The sequence below is a fragment of the Pinus tabuliformis genome, chromosome J, assembly GCF_031772625.1.
Source record: "Pinus tabuliformis cultivar Carrire ecotype Pingquan chromosome J, CPIR1, whole genome shotgun sequence".
NCBI lineage: Eukaryota > Viridiplantae > Streptophyta > Pinopsida > Pinales > Pinaceae > Pinus > Pinus tabuliformis.
In genome coordinates, this window is record NC_142295.1 from 1,116,114,973 (window position 1) to 1,116,130,394 (window position 15,422).

Genomic DNA, 15,422 nt, shown 5'->3' on the forward strand with positions numbered 1-15,422 from the left:
GGTTTGTATCCATGGAGGGGGAGATATAAAATATATATCTATATCTTTGTTATCACATATATTGATATATTACAATATCACATGTAGATGTACATATTACAATAGTGCATGCTCTTTTTCTTCATTTTTTATTTCTTGTAATTTATGTTCTTGAATGTAGATATATGTTGACAAGCTAATAGTTGACTTGATTAGCATTAGTTGTTACAAAAATTAGAGAATTTGTTTGCTTTCAGGGATTCATACTATCAGTAAATGGAAATGCCTTAATGTTTTTCTTTTGAGCGAAAATCGAATGCAATACATGTTGTTATTTTATTTTTTTATTTTTCATCATGATAAGTAGCCAATAAGTGAGGTACAAGTACAATTAACACTTCTTTTATTTTCCTTTTCTTCGTTATATTCATCTCTAATTTGTGTTATATCATTTCTCATTGCACATATAAGGTTTTAATTGTAATTATTTATCTTTTAATTCTTATAAGTTCTTTTTCCCAAAGTTTAATCTCTATTCCTTTAAACAACATACTTTCATATCAATAATCTTGCATATTTATTTATTTAATTAGAAAATATATTTACTTTACATGATTTTAAAACTACTATTTAATTTATACTATTACAGGGGAATACACCTTATGGTGAAAGGGAGGCCATCCCTTGTTTCCTAGAGTAGGATGATCTTGGATCCTTAATGAATGTCATCTAAGGTTTTTGTTTGTTACCAACGAAATCCATGAACCAATAATAGTAAATGAGTGGTGGGAGTTGTTTCAAAGTAATTAGATGAATAATGTGCATTGATTTTGTTATATGCATGAAGTGATTATTAATGGCATGCATTTATTTATATGTTACAGGAATAATCATCCTATATTCATATTAAATAGATGTGAACAATGAAGTGCCTAGATCCATTTTAATCATGGGTCTAGATCCATCTTAAATAAAAATGAACAACAAGGACCAAGATGATAGAGAAAGGAAAAAGAAATGACAACTAAGTATGCACTGATTTCAGTGTAGATATTAATCTATGAACTGATGTAAATAGATTATTGATCTTCATTGTTTTCAAAGTAATTAAATTAATAGTGTGCATCAATTTTAGTGTATGCATAGAGTAATTATTGACATAGTGCATTTATTTCTATGTTACATTGGTCATTATCATATATCCATATTAAATAGAAATGAACAGCCAAGAGGGAAGATCCATCTTAATCATCAACATAGATTCACCTTAAATAAAAATGAAAAACAAATAGCAAGTTGAGAGAGAAAGGAAAAATAATGGCAGTTATTGAGGATTGTCAAAAATGAAAAGAGAAGAAAATAGGAGGTCAACACAGACAATCACATCAAGTTCTATTGAACAATTACAAGGATAGATGAAGGAAACAATTGAACAATAAAAATCATATCAAAGAGAATATCAAACAACATACCAACAAAGAAGCCAACAACAAATGACAACTAAGTATTGTAAAGAGTAAAGAGTACAAGAAAATGCATAATGAAGAGGAAATCCATACAAAAGGAAAAAAATATAGAAGAAACAAAAGATGAAAAAAATAGCATATCAATAAAGAAAACAATATTCAACCAAGTTAGGCATAATATAAAATGGAAAAGAAAATCCTATGAAAAAAATATGTTTAAAAGATATTTATACCCAAGCTCAACTTGTAACTTTGACTAATATGAATATTGCACATTGGAAATTTAATGACAAGATTTATTGACTAGCTCAAGTTTAAATATGTCATTTGTGTGAAGAGCCATATGTCGGTGCTTAACATAAATATAGTTTTAATCTGCATAAGATATAGAAGAAAAAACACATTTGAAATAATTAGATTAATTATAAATTATAAAAATTAAAACTGCTTTTAATCCATTTTAACTATGGATCTATCAAGAGATGTCAAATCTCTAGAAATGAAAAGCTTTCTTCAAGTTTTATACTTAAAAAGAAATTTGCATGTGGAGAAATTTGATTTCTATACAATTGATAAATCTATAATTAAAATAAATCTTATTAATACCATATACATATATTTCAACCTAAATACTTAAATGATTTTTATCATAAATGGTTGATTATTATGGCAACACCAACTAAGATGTCCATTAACAAGTACTACATAGTAGCTTCTCCTTGCTGCTTAGTAAAAATATTAAAAAAAAATTAGTAATTATGCTTTATAAATATAGTTGTAAAATGTGCAATCATCTCATTGAAATTTTTTTGCACTTTATATTAACATATATGGTTGAACGATGCCATAATATTAATTGCACAATTCCTAAAGCCATGTACATTTTGTCTTAGATTTAATATAGTTAAATTAAACTAGAACAATGAAGAAATAAATATTTGTGTAAAAGAATAACCATGTCAAATTTCATAAAAAGATAAAAAGACGTTTGTTATTTAAATTATATTAATTAAAAATTATATAACACTAGAAAATTAACTATTTCAAATTATAAAATGTTTAAATATTTATATCTAAAATTGTAATATTAAACTTCTAAATATTGTAACATTAAAATTTAAACTATAATATATTAGAAGATTAATATTTCAAAATTAAAATATATTTTAAAAAATCAATATATTCAAAATCATTAAATATAAACTTAATTATATCACATCTCATTAAAAAAATACAAATTATAATAATATCATGATATTTAGAAGTGGTTCTTCTGAAATCTGAAATGTAATGAAATAGTTAAATAGTAAAAATATTTACATAAAATTCTATTAATGAGGTTATATTGAAATTAGTGAAGTGAGGAAATCTTAAATGGAGTATTTGACTCACACGATGCACTGAGATTTTTAATATGTGTTCATGCACATCAAATCAAATCAAAATTGGTAGTGTGAAAACCCACCAGCTAAAATTTTTTGTTTTCTGTGAGACAAATCTTTCATTCGGGGGTCCAAATCATAATTTTTCTCATCTTTGATACTCAAAGTAACATTTTATTATGAAAAATAAACATTTAAGATACGAAAAAGTAGTGGGATGAATTACGAAAAAGTTGGTATTGGCTAGTGCCTTGAGCTAGAAAATTTCCTTTACCCTTGTATTAATAATGAATCTGGAGAGGATTTTAATATTATCTTTATAATATTTATATCAGTTAAGATTGATGAATAAAATTCATGATACATGAGCTAGGATGTCCTTGCAAGGTGGTTGTTGATTATCGGAAGCTATGATGGCCATTATGTCAGGCCAAGTGGTCGCACTCCCTTGATCGTGAGCATGATTGTGATCAATATGGAAGACTTCATAGTCTAGATTGACTGTTTAGCAGTGATAGTTAATGGGCTGATTCACAAAAGCTTCTATTTCACTAATCCTTTTTATAGAGTTGTCAGATTCAATTTCCAAATGTTTTAATTACACTATAGAGTTGAGTTCTGAGAGAGTTGTGATTCACAGTGTTAAGTATAGCAGCTATGACACTTGAATGAAGACAAGCATAGTATAGGTATCAGACTTTGTTATAAGCTTACCTGCATATTATAAGGGACTTGGTTGGCTTTTTTATAATTTTATAAACAAGTTACATGTCGTGGAAATGTGAAAAAAAATACAGTGATATTGCCACCATGTGGCTCTTGTCATATATGGTTTTATACTTTTTCAAAAAATTATCTAAGAGTTCACAATGCTAAGATTCACTAGGACTTTACAAAGTTTTATTACTTAGTGAAAGAATCACCAAGATCTTACAAGATTTTATAATTGAGTAAAATATTCGCCATGCCTGGTGAGAGATTCGCCAAAAAATTATTTATACATATTATATTATTGATAAAATCGCCTTCCATTTTTCCTATATACCATGGAGATTCGCCCATTTATTATACATATAAATTTAGGGGGGGTTCTTAAAATTTTCCCTGCCACTCAGACAAAGACGCATGATATTGATCAATGTTGAGCACAAGTTCACCTATAAATGATGTAAATAGGGCTACGGTGTGACCCTAGGTTTACTCTCAGAGTAATTTGTCGAAGTCGATAAGAGCAAACCCGACAACAAGAAGCCAACTGGTACCTCCTTAACTCTCATGAGTAAAGGACCCAATAGCTGATGGGATACTAATGATAACTTGATAGACTAGGTATAACTGATAGAAATGAGTAAAGAAAAACCACAGAATGACCGACAACAAGTTTACTTCCCTTGAATAAAAACACAACGCAATGTGACTTTATAGTAGCATAAAATAACTTTGTATAAGGTTGCAATGCATGAGGCATTAAATAACTCTCCATATGATAATTTGGAAGAGATAACCAACCAGAGGAGGACTGACTCAAACACAAGGTTATGGCTTCCCTAAAGCCAGACTAAGTCCCATCCCAATGGAGGAAAGACTCATTTTAAGTGTTTTTTTCAAGGGTGACACAATTGACTCTAGCTACCACCAATGATGAAGAAATTGTCCTATTCCCGCTCTTTTTGGATTATTTGTTTTTCTTTGTCTTTTTCATATTTAAACATTAAAAATGAATAAAAGAATGCCTATAGTATAGTGGAAAGAATGAGTTTCAAGGGAAAGTGCACTAGTTGCTGGGATTGGAACAATCCTATGCTCAATGAAAGGTGGCAGATGTTGGTCATCAACACTCGGGGGAATGTTCTTTCCACAGAAAAGTAGGTGTCAATATGCAAAGGCTAGTGAATGCATGGTTTGAACTTGCAAAAGGTCATGGTCAAAAGTGGCTTATATATGAGTCTAAGTGAAATTGACTTAAATCTAAAAGAGGTACAAGTAGTTAAAATGAAATTCAATAGTACAACTTAACACATGGGAGCCTCTAGGGTATAAAGCCATAAAATACCAAAGAAGAAGAAGAATGAAGCTTCAACGCAAAGCCATGGCGGGACTAAAAAGGACTCCCGAGCCTAAGAACAAAAGTTTAGCATGGCTACCAAGTTATGACACTTATAAGCAACAAGAAGGTTCCATGTCACATGTTAGTGGGGGCAATCCTAAGGCCAAAACAGAAAAGGAAATTGAAAAATGCACAATGCAGGTGGAGAATCTAACCTATATGCCAATTTCGAGAACCAATATATGTCAAGAAGATCAACCATGAAAATACCCAAAGGAGAAGTCTTCAAAGTTCTTATATATACAATATGGTACAAGGAACCACGCAACCTTGTGACTTATGTATAATAATACTTCAAGGCAAGCCCCTTGCGGGACTCATGCTAAGGAATCCTTTAGTAAGTAAAACTCGTGGCTTCAAAAAGTTCCTCCTGCGAAGGCAACTCAAAATTTGACCAAGTGACAAGTAATTTAAGAGAACAAGGCCTTTGATACCATACAAATTGATTGGGTTTTAAATATAAAGATGCAATGTGTAACTTTTCTATGTGTTGCACATTATGGAGATCAAAATATTGCTCCATCTATAGTATCCATGTTACCAGATCCTTGCCATCAAACTTCCTCATATCAATATTTGGAATATGATGGGTCTTCAATTCAAAGATAGAGTCTTTGAAAGCATGACTAACATTCCGTTTGTTACCATCATGAATTTCATCGAATACATTTTCACCACTAGGAAGCATTTCTTGTAGCAACTTTGTCAAACCTTCCTTGAAACCTTAAATCTTAGCTTCCATGTCTGCTTTTAATCCATCCTTCAAACCTTCCATGCCTACTTTTAATCCATCCTTCAAACCCTCCATGTTTGATTTTAAACCTTTCATGTCCCCTTTTAAGCCATTCACATCCCATTTTAGTTCATCTTTTGTTGCTCTTTGCGAGAGTGAATTTGTTGCACTTGGTCCCATAATTTTGATATATCATTTTGCAATTATTCCTCTTAATGGATCATAGTAGAGCTTTTTGAAGGCTTAATAGGTATAGAGTTATTTTTTTTGTAGGCATTTTAGAACCCAATACTAATATCTATGCTTCAATATGCCATTGGAATCACTTCAAACTGATTTTTCAAACAAAAGTTTTGTAACATTTATAAAAATACTCACCTTTTTCTTACTTTTTAGGAGCTCAATATTCAAGTTGTAAATCTATTATTTCATATCTTCAAGGTCTGAAATTTCGTCCTGTGGTATCTTTATGAGTCTTCTTTCCAACCCCACAAGTCAGACTGATATTGGATTCTGAAAGAAAGAGTTATGTATGATCTCCCACTGTGACCTAATTATAGATTAGTTTATTAGACCGAACTTGTACAGAGTTCCATGTGTTACTGTTTTGATCTTCATAACTAAAAGTGAACACAAGAAACTAGAGTTAGTGCAATTTTAATCACACTTTACGAAATTCAAATCTAATGCTCGGAGAGAAAGTTATGACGATTTTCCCTAGGTCATTTGTTTGAGATTGAATTCTAGAGCCTACAAACCCCCAACTTCCTCAGATCATATCCCTCAAAATGTAGTGAACCAAACTCTAAAATTTGTACATAATGTTCACCATCATTTCCACTCCACGTGGTTGAAATTTCAACTTCTGAATCTTCATAGAAAAATATTTATAGTGAAAATACCAACATGACCTATTTGAAGCAGCAAAACCCCAAAATCCAAAGCTTTAATACCAAATGTTATAGAACCAGCTCACAGAATAGAATTAAAGATAGATCAACAACTTAAAAATAATCATACTTTAGGGGAAAACCTCCTTTACATTACATTAACGAATAATTATTGGATGATACAAATGATAAGACTTCCTTGCTATATATATGATTCTAAGGGGTCACAATATAATTAGAGTCTACATAACAATAATATTGTAAGGGCACAACAATAAAAAATAGTGGGCTTCTATGGGGAAAAACAATAACAACATGGGGGATACATGGACACACCAATAACAATATGGGGCTACACTAATAAAAACAATAAGGGGGATATACTAGCATTATAAGGACCTAATAGAGGAGAAATATTATGACGAGAAGAAAAGTAGATGTTGTATTAAAAAGCCTTAAACAAAGGATCACCTAAAGCATTTCCAAGCATAGAAATCAAAAAGCTATTGTCGATATAGCCTCAGTCTAGCTAGGATCCCTGGTGATCACCAATAAAGATACTATTCAAATCCTTTCCTTAGATGTGGCATAGTTAAAAAAAACAGTGAAATTGTTGAAGTAGTAATTGGAAGATGAAACGCAATATTTTGAAGCTAAAATGCAAGAAGGATTAGAAACACATTGCAAAATATTAGCGTAGACTTTCAAATATTAGGTCAAGGAGCATACAATGCATCTCAGTGAAGCTCATTTAAATGAGATAAATAAATTAGAGGAAGATAGCAGGGAGGAAATCAATGCTAGGATTGATGAGAAGAAGAAAACATGAATCATATTCAAGTGCTAAAAGCTTAGTAAATAAGAGTAAATAATAAATTCCAAAGAGAGAATGTCTCCTTTGTAGACAAATTACAACAAATACATCAATTCTTTACCTAACTTGTATAGACATTAAAGGAATGGGATGCTGAAGGTTGAAATTACAATAAAATCAGCGTCGCTTTTGGCTAGTTATTGGTGTGGTAGAAGGAACACATGGATGCTCCTAATTCACTTCCCAGACTAAGCAAGGAGAAGAAGAGGAAATATAAGTCACTGATTAATGTATGAAAAATAGAACATGAGGAAGGTAAGGTAAAAAATCCAAAGCTCTTAGATTAGCCAAAAATATATGGGATGCTATCGTAGAAATGCTGGAATAATCCACATTAGGAAATCTAGGAGTCTTATCTAGCTCTGCATCCATTAGACTGATATTACAGAACATCACTGGAGTCTAAGCTATAATGGTCCCCAAGATTGAACACATTCAAATGATGGATAAATATGTAATTGAAATGTTTATTACCACACCATTAGGTATATGACTCTGATTAATTGTTAAACCATTGGAATGAAGGCCAACGTAAAAAAACCTAACAAACCAAGCATTGAGGGCCAAACAACAGTTACAGAAATCTGAATATCCTCAGATCGCCGAGATCCTGAATATTCACACCACATGGGAGAGAGATCTACAACAAATTGCATCAGAGAAGTCAGAATGTCCTCAATACGCCTAAGGCGTTACTAGCCAAGAACCATTTTTGTAACCTCAATTTTGTATATATATACAAAGGAAAGTCCTTTGGGAGGGGGCAAGAGAAAAAATAGGTGACAAAATTGTACAAACTAGATACCTATTTTTAGAAAGCCTCATTTTGCAATATTTTGTGAATGTAGTCCCCACTTTTTCTTATTAATACAATTTATTTTTCTAGGAGATATATGTATCGCCCTTCTCTAGTAAATTTCATATATTTAGTTTCTTGAGTCTTGTATGTTAACATATATTTATTTGAATGACCAAGCTCTCGTAAGATTTGTTAATCACTATTTTTTTGTGTGCTACGATTGTTACTTAATCGATATTACCACACATACATATGAAGTTCAAAAGAAATATAATACAATGTGGAAATGGCTAAGTTAGTTGGCCCACCCAACTAGTTATGCCGCCTACAATAAAAATATACACCATACACAAAGCTATACATAGAAAATATTATGAATAATATCTATGCATTGCATAGATTAATTTTGTGCCAAAACAATTACATTTAAACATTGTAAAAATCCATGAGCTATTAGATCGGCTTTATAATTACAACATGCTATTCGAATAATTCCTTATCTTCCCATGTGATGCACAAAGGGTTGAGATATATATATATTTACCTAATAGAAGGAGCATGCAAGTGGATCCATGGGATCCCATGACTTTCTCATTGATTACATTGTTGAATCATAACAAGAGCTTACAAAGGAAATTTGGATGGATTCCTATCCAATCCAAGACTATGATCCAACCATCAAACTGCTAACCCTTTCAACTATGCATGATTTAGTAAATTGGTTTTATGCAGGCTAATGACTTGCATCCTCAACCATAAATTTGGGGTTTGGTCAACCCAGGCTTGACCAATGACCAACACACTATGTAACAACCCTTGGCTCAATCTAATAAACAACAAAGCACGTTGATGGTGTGGAGAAGAAAAACCATATCGCCTTTTCCATCTAGAAGTGGTGGAACCATTACAAACTTGGAGGTGAGTTATTAGAACCAATGGAGGTTACAAGATTTGATATAAACATTTATTAGTAATGTAAAACATTTAATTAATCCCTTTAACATGCTAAAACAATGGAATAAATGAATAATATCAACAGGTTACACTATAAGTCCTTTTTTATTGACTTTTAATAAGAATGGCAAGACAAAGTGACATCATTGGCCAAAAATAAGGTTTTTTTATAGGGTTAAAGGGGAAAGGTTGGTAGTAAAGCCATGTTAATTTCAAGGTTGTGAGACTTGACAAGATCCTTTATTTAATCCAAAATTGACTCATAACTCATTGTAAATTGAAGTTTTATTCTGGACATCTATCCTAGATAATGAAGAATATTGGTAAATATTTGATAGTGAAGAACATACTGCTAGGTTTCTTGTTCAATAGTATGATAAAGATGAAGAGAAATAAAAAAAAAAAAAAAAAAAAAAATCTTAAAAGGATACCAGTGCATCTTGAGTATTTTTTTAGTCAAGATGATTAAGTTCAAACTAATAAGTTATCAGAAGAACCATCAACTAAAAAGATTTAGAAAGTTAAGAAGTTTAATATTGTGATTCCATTAAATCTGAATATGGTAAACTTAGGAGACATGTGCACTCAATAAGAAATTGATGAATATATAAGATTGTTCAAAAATTTCCAAAGATAATTTTGCTTGGACTTATCAAATTTGAAGAAACATGCTAATAACATAATACAACATGTCATTCCTCTGAAGGAAGGGGTCATGACAGTAAGACAAAAAGAAAGAATAATTAATCCTAAGTTGTCAAATTGGAAGAAGAAGGAAAATGTGGAAATCATTTTAGAAATCAAACATTTTTATTGGATTACGAATGAGGTTGTGCATGGAATCTAGTTATTTATTTACTTTTCTGATCTCAATTCGAATTCTCTCAAATTTAACTATCCTTTTCGAAACATGGAGATATTTTTAGGCCTGCAATAATGTCTATATTTGATGGAATATTAAGATACAACCAAATACTAGTTGTTGATGAAGATAGGCAAGAGACGACATTCACCACACTATGGGAAACTTATGTCTTGTTGGAATGCCATTTGCATTTAAAATGGAAGGAAAACATTCCAAAAAGAAATGGAGCATGTATTCAAGGAAATAATTAGAAAAAACAAGGCTAATTATCAAAATGATGTAAGAGTCTACTCTAAGTTAACAATATTTCATTTATCACATTTACAACAGGTTTTTGAAAGATGTAGACTATATAAAATATCCCTCGATCCTAAAAAAAATGCATTTTTGCCATAGCTAAAGGAAAATTACTTAGCCACATCGTAAGTAAAGGAAAATTACTTGGCCACATTGTGAATAAATAAGGCAATAGAGCAAAAATATATACACAGATCTAGAAAGAGTCAAATATATAAAATAGGTAAATATCCCAAGAAGTCATAAAGTCATTCCATCATTTTTTTGGAAAGATAAACATTGTAAATTGTGATTTTGGAAAGACTTTGTCTTATACTCTTTTGTGTCATAACTAACTATACTTGCAGTTCTGACTCAATATGAAAGAATCAAAAGAAGAACATCCAATCTTATTTACGAGTAAGTCTTTACAAGAACATGAATTGAAATGCTCATCGAAAAACGAGCCTATGCATTAATAAAGGTCATTTCATATTTGAAAAACGATTCAAAATGATGTTGGCATGACAACCCACCTAAGGAAGATGGACAAATTGGTTAGTGAAACAACCAGAAGAAGATATTGAGATCAAAGGCAAGAATAAGATATTGAGATCAAGGCATTAAAAGTGGTGAATGGAAAAACTACGTAAATTGATTAGGGGAATTGAAGTAGTGAACATTGAACCAACCACTAGATGAGATTGCTGAATCACTATTGAAATCATATTAATACAAAAACTTTATATTTTATTTGAAGTCGTTAATATTTACGAATGGAATAATGTTCTAGCTTTTATATATATAGATAGATAACCAACCAATAAAATCCATATCAACCATGAATTTGTAAAATGGTGAGAGAGTTTAATTTTTTTAAAATGGAAACATTTATTCAAATATTTCATTTGAAAAAAAAATTACACATCAAAAAATCATTTCTATCCGGGATAGATATGAAATTAACATGACCCATTTAAGATAAAATCCCTAAACATAACTTAATCAACTTGATCACAATACGAAATATTTTGATTTTACATATTTCTTTATTTCTATTACACAATCAGGGCTGTCAACAGATTTCTATGGTTTAAGAAACAAAGAACACTAAACATGATCATGCGCTTCTGTGAATTCCAAGCAGACAACACAGAACAGCAAAACAGAAGTATAGGAATTAAACACAAGGAATATGGGAAGGGAGTTGTCTATAATGCGACTTTTTGAGATTCTGGTGACGGAATCCGGCGGAAGAAATTGAGATGAAATCATGATTTGTTGCAGTTAAAATGGTTTTTTAACTGCATATTAAGATTCAGCACCCTGAAAAACCCCTGGGACGCTTTCATTGTGCAGAAACTAGTTATCAAACTTGAATTTCAATAAATTACTGCCGAATTTTAATCGCCAGAAAGGCTTTCAAAGTCGCCTTAAAGACTACGCCTATGGGAAGGCATTGTCGAAGGCATTGTCGATGGTTGGTGGCACAATATAAAAATGTTAAAAAATAGGAATTGAACACAGCAAAATATAAATCCGTTGACTTATATGTTATTTAATTCTAAGGGAATCACTGATATCTATAAATATATTGAGAGGAGCACAGTATTAAAAACGGGTTCTCGGGTATGGCACCTTCTAAACATTGATAAACATGGATAAGTGAAGTAAAATATGCAGAGAATTGCTGAAATTATGTAATCACGATGGCAGATTCTGAGAATATCTCAGAATTTGAACGTTTCTTATTTCCGGAATCTGCAATCGGCTAAAGGATGCCCGGAAGCAATTCCATTGCAGATTCTGCGAGGGATCGGATGGAGCTGCGGTGCATGCTCAACCCCATACTGCCCGAGAAAGCGTTGTAATATTCCCAGTCCGACGTCGTGTTCATCACACCCTCCAAAGCCTCCAACAATTTCGATCTCATTTCGAATATGACTCTGTCCCTCTCCATCACGCCCTCCAATTCGGATCTAATTTCCAATGCGAATTTGTCTCTCTTCATAACAGCGATCAGAAGCTCGATGCTGAATCTTCTGATATTCGGAACCTCCTTAGATGGATCTCGGTGACTCTGCAAAACCTTCTCCAGTTTAGAAATCAAAGATATTTTTGGGAACCCACTTAATTTTTCATCGGGATTCGATATAGTCATAAAGTTGATGAACTGAGCAGCCAATCCTATGGCTGCTTCCAGATGGTCGCATGAATGTTCCTCCGTCTGTGTTATATCCGCTTCCTCCCTGATCTGTGTTATAGCTGCTTCCTGAGGCTCTCCTGAGTGTTTCTCCCTCTGTGTTATGGTTGCTTCCCGAGGCAGGCATGAATAGTTCTCCGTCACAATCTTCAGAACCTGAAACCACATCACAAAGAAATTAACTAACCGGATGAAATTGTTTTCAGATCGGACTGCAACGCAACACTTTAATTTTCAAAGGAAGGCAAAGAACTGAAATCTTCTACCTGCGCTGCCAGTGAACTGATTTCACTCGAATTAACATCATCAGCCTTTGCGTGTGCAAGCAAATTTCGAAGAATTCTTGCTACATGAATACCCTGCACAGTGTCGTTCAGCACGGGGATCAGACTTGCGATTAAATTCCGGTGCTCGTCCACCTTAAAGCTCATCATTATTTCACAGTTGAGTTTACTCTCGAGTGAAAGAAAACCCAAAGCGTCCCCTGCCTTCTTGACAAGTTCCTCCGTTTCAGAGCTATTGTTATCTCTTTTCATGAAAAAGAGAGACAAAAGATCATGCAAAACTCCGCCAGTACCACCGATGCTCTCACGGCCCTCCGGTTCGCTAGCAAGACTTGTCAGAGTGTCGATCGCCAGGATTTGCAGACAACGCTTCGAGTCTTCTCCGAACTGAAGAGCCTTTCTGAGATTGCTTATGGAGAAGACTATCTCCCTGATCTGTTTCCTCAGTGCCTTACCTTTGGAGCCTGTAGTGCTTGCCAGCGTCTCCACGATCTGCAGAGCGAGCGTTTGTCTCTGGAGACGTTCAATGTCGATGACCGTTTCTGGTTCGATGAGTGCAATAATTCTAGGAAGTAGCCCTCTGCTGCTTACAATTTTATCGTGGTTGGCGCGCTCGTTTGCCAGCTTTTGCAATATGGTCAGCCCCAGCCAAACAAAGTCTCCCGCACTGGAGTTTTTTGAGTAAAGTAGAGAGGCTATGGATTCCATGAATCCATCGATGGCCGTCACCCGAATGCAATCCCGATTAATCTTATCCCGATTACTCCTATCCACATTATTCTCGACCAATTTGGAGATGATCAGGGCCGCAGCTTTTCGAATCTCCTGCTCGTGCACGTTCTTGAAATTCAGCATGTCGATCAGTCTCTCCACCACATCTCTCTTGGTTCCGATTGCCCTCAAAGTTTTTTCCGCAAACTTCTCATTGCTTGCAAGCGCGGACAGTACTTGCGCACCCGCGAGTTGTCCGTTGACACTGCCGGACTGCAGCAATTCTATGCTGTGTGTCACAAACTCCATCTTCAAACCGTCGAAAACACCACCATCGACGCACCGCGAATATGTAGCATAGAGAAAACGTTCGACGGTGTCCAGCTCAGATTCGCCGAAGTCATATTCATCGTTCACCACCGTGAGCAATTTCCTTACAACGATATTCCACAGCCAGTAGGCCTTCTCGAGAAGAATTAGAAACGATTCGGTCAAGGACAGGCCGTAGAAAATTTTGAGAGCTGCTTTCAGATTCTTGGTATCGCTACCTGAATCTACACTTTCGTCCAGCCATACTAAGCGATAGATAGACAAGCCAATGTATGTGAAAGCGGACAACAATTGCAGCAAGAGAAGCAACCGGCTGACCTTTGACATCCAAACTTTGTTATGTGAATCATCATCATCGGCCCCAGAATTTTCATCACTGTTGTTTGAGCTCGACCATTTGAATAACATATCACTTAGCCGTTTAGCTTCGCCGATAAGAGTTGCCATGGCTTTCAGCATGATCTCATGGTGCCACTTGACCTCTTGGCTTCGGCTGAAGATGCGAGCACCTTCTATCGACAATATTGTGGCGACTACCCAGAAGTCTGCCGTTTCTAAAGCTGATGCGAAGCCTCCAAGGAGGACGACGGTGGCCCAGACGAAGGCCAACGTTCCAAGCCCGCTGGCGGCCTTCTCCAGAATTGCAAGCTTAACGGCAAACAAAGTTATTTTTGTGTCGGGAAGTGTGGCCTTGTCGCTGCGACTCCCGGACTCTCCTGATTCGGACATGTTCTCCAGTAGCGCTGTGGATAGAGAAACCGATATATCACGACCACCTCCGGGTTGTGAAGCCATGTAAGAACTTTCCCCTTGCTGTTCGGTTCGGCAAGTCAATTTACTAGCCCTTCTCTCCGGATGCAAGTTCTATGTGATTCCTGTAATAGATACAGCCATATATTTATAATGAAGCAGCTGGGTTTGCGTAATGGATATAATATATTTCTATATCTAAAAGGGTTAGAGAATTAGTTGAGTTGTAAATTTGACGAATATTTTGGAAAATGAGAAATAAAAATGATGTTAAATAATTTATTTAATTCTAATTTCAAAATATTCTCTACATTTACAATTGAATTAAATTCAACAACTATAACTAAGTGGTCTCACATTCAAATCCTGTTTTCAACAATAAAATAGACAAGAAAAAATTTAACTAATAAGTATCTTGACTATTTATTTATTTATTTATTTTTAAATTAATGATTCAATTTGAATAAAATTTGTGATTTACTAATATAATTTTAAAATTATGACTTTTTGTTAAACATACTTGGATACGTTTTTAATATTTATAAAGTAAAATGACATTAACTCACCATTTATATTTAATTAATTTTTAACTTAAAATTAAAAAGCTAGATATATTAAAGAAAATAGAAGAAATTGGAATAAGATATAACGGAAGTTTCTGATGTGAAAAGGCTATCACGAGTTAATATCGATGCCATATATGAATGCAAAAAACAACAGTTACAGTGAATGAAACGTAGACATATGAGGAGGTCGCCATGTGGTTGTTTTGGTGGCCCCAGCAATCATCCGACAACCATGAATTATTATGCACGATCT

The 15,422-nt window shown here is 33.6% G+C and overlaps 1 protein-coding gene across 1 annotated transcript; it reads right to left on the reverse strand.

Annotated features, from left to right (window-relative positions):
* Positions 1-12,096: 12,096 nt before the first annotated feature.
* On the reverse strand, positions 12,097-14,648 carry LOC149230981 (uncharacterized). Its single transcript, XM_089381498.1, has 2 exons — positions 12,795-14,648; positions 12,097-12,684 (listed from the first exon to the last, which is right to left on the reverse strand). Exons 1-2 carry the CDS (start codon positions 14,646-14,648, stop codon positions 12,097-12,099), a joined length of 2,442 nt encoding a protein of 813 aa, XP_089237624.1.
* Positions 14,649-15,422: the final 774 nt, after the last annotated feature.

Coding starts and splice junctions, on each gene's coding strand:
- LOC149230981 (XM_089381498.1), bottom strand. CDS start 14,648: ATGGCTTCACAACCCGGAGGTGGTCGTGATATATCGGTTTCTCTATCC. Junction 12,685..12,794: donor TCAGTTCACTGGCAGCGCAG/GTAGAAGATTTC, acceptor ATGTGGTTTCAG/GTTCTGAAGATTGTGACGGA.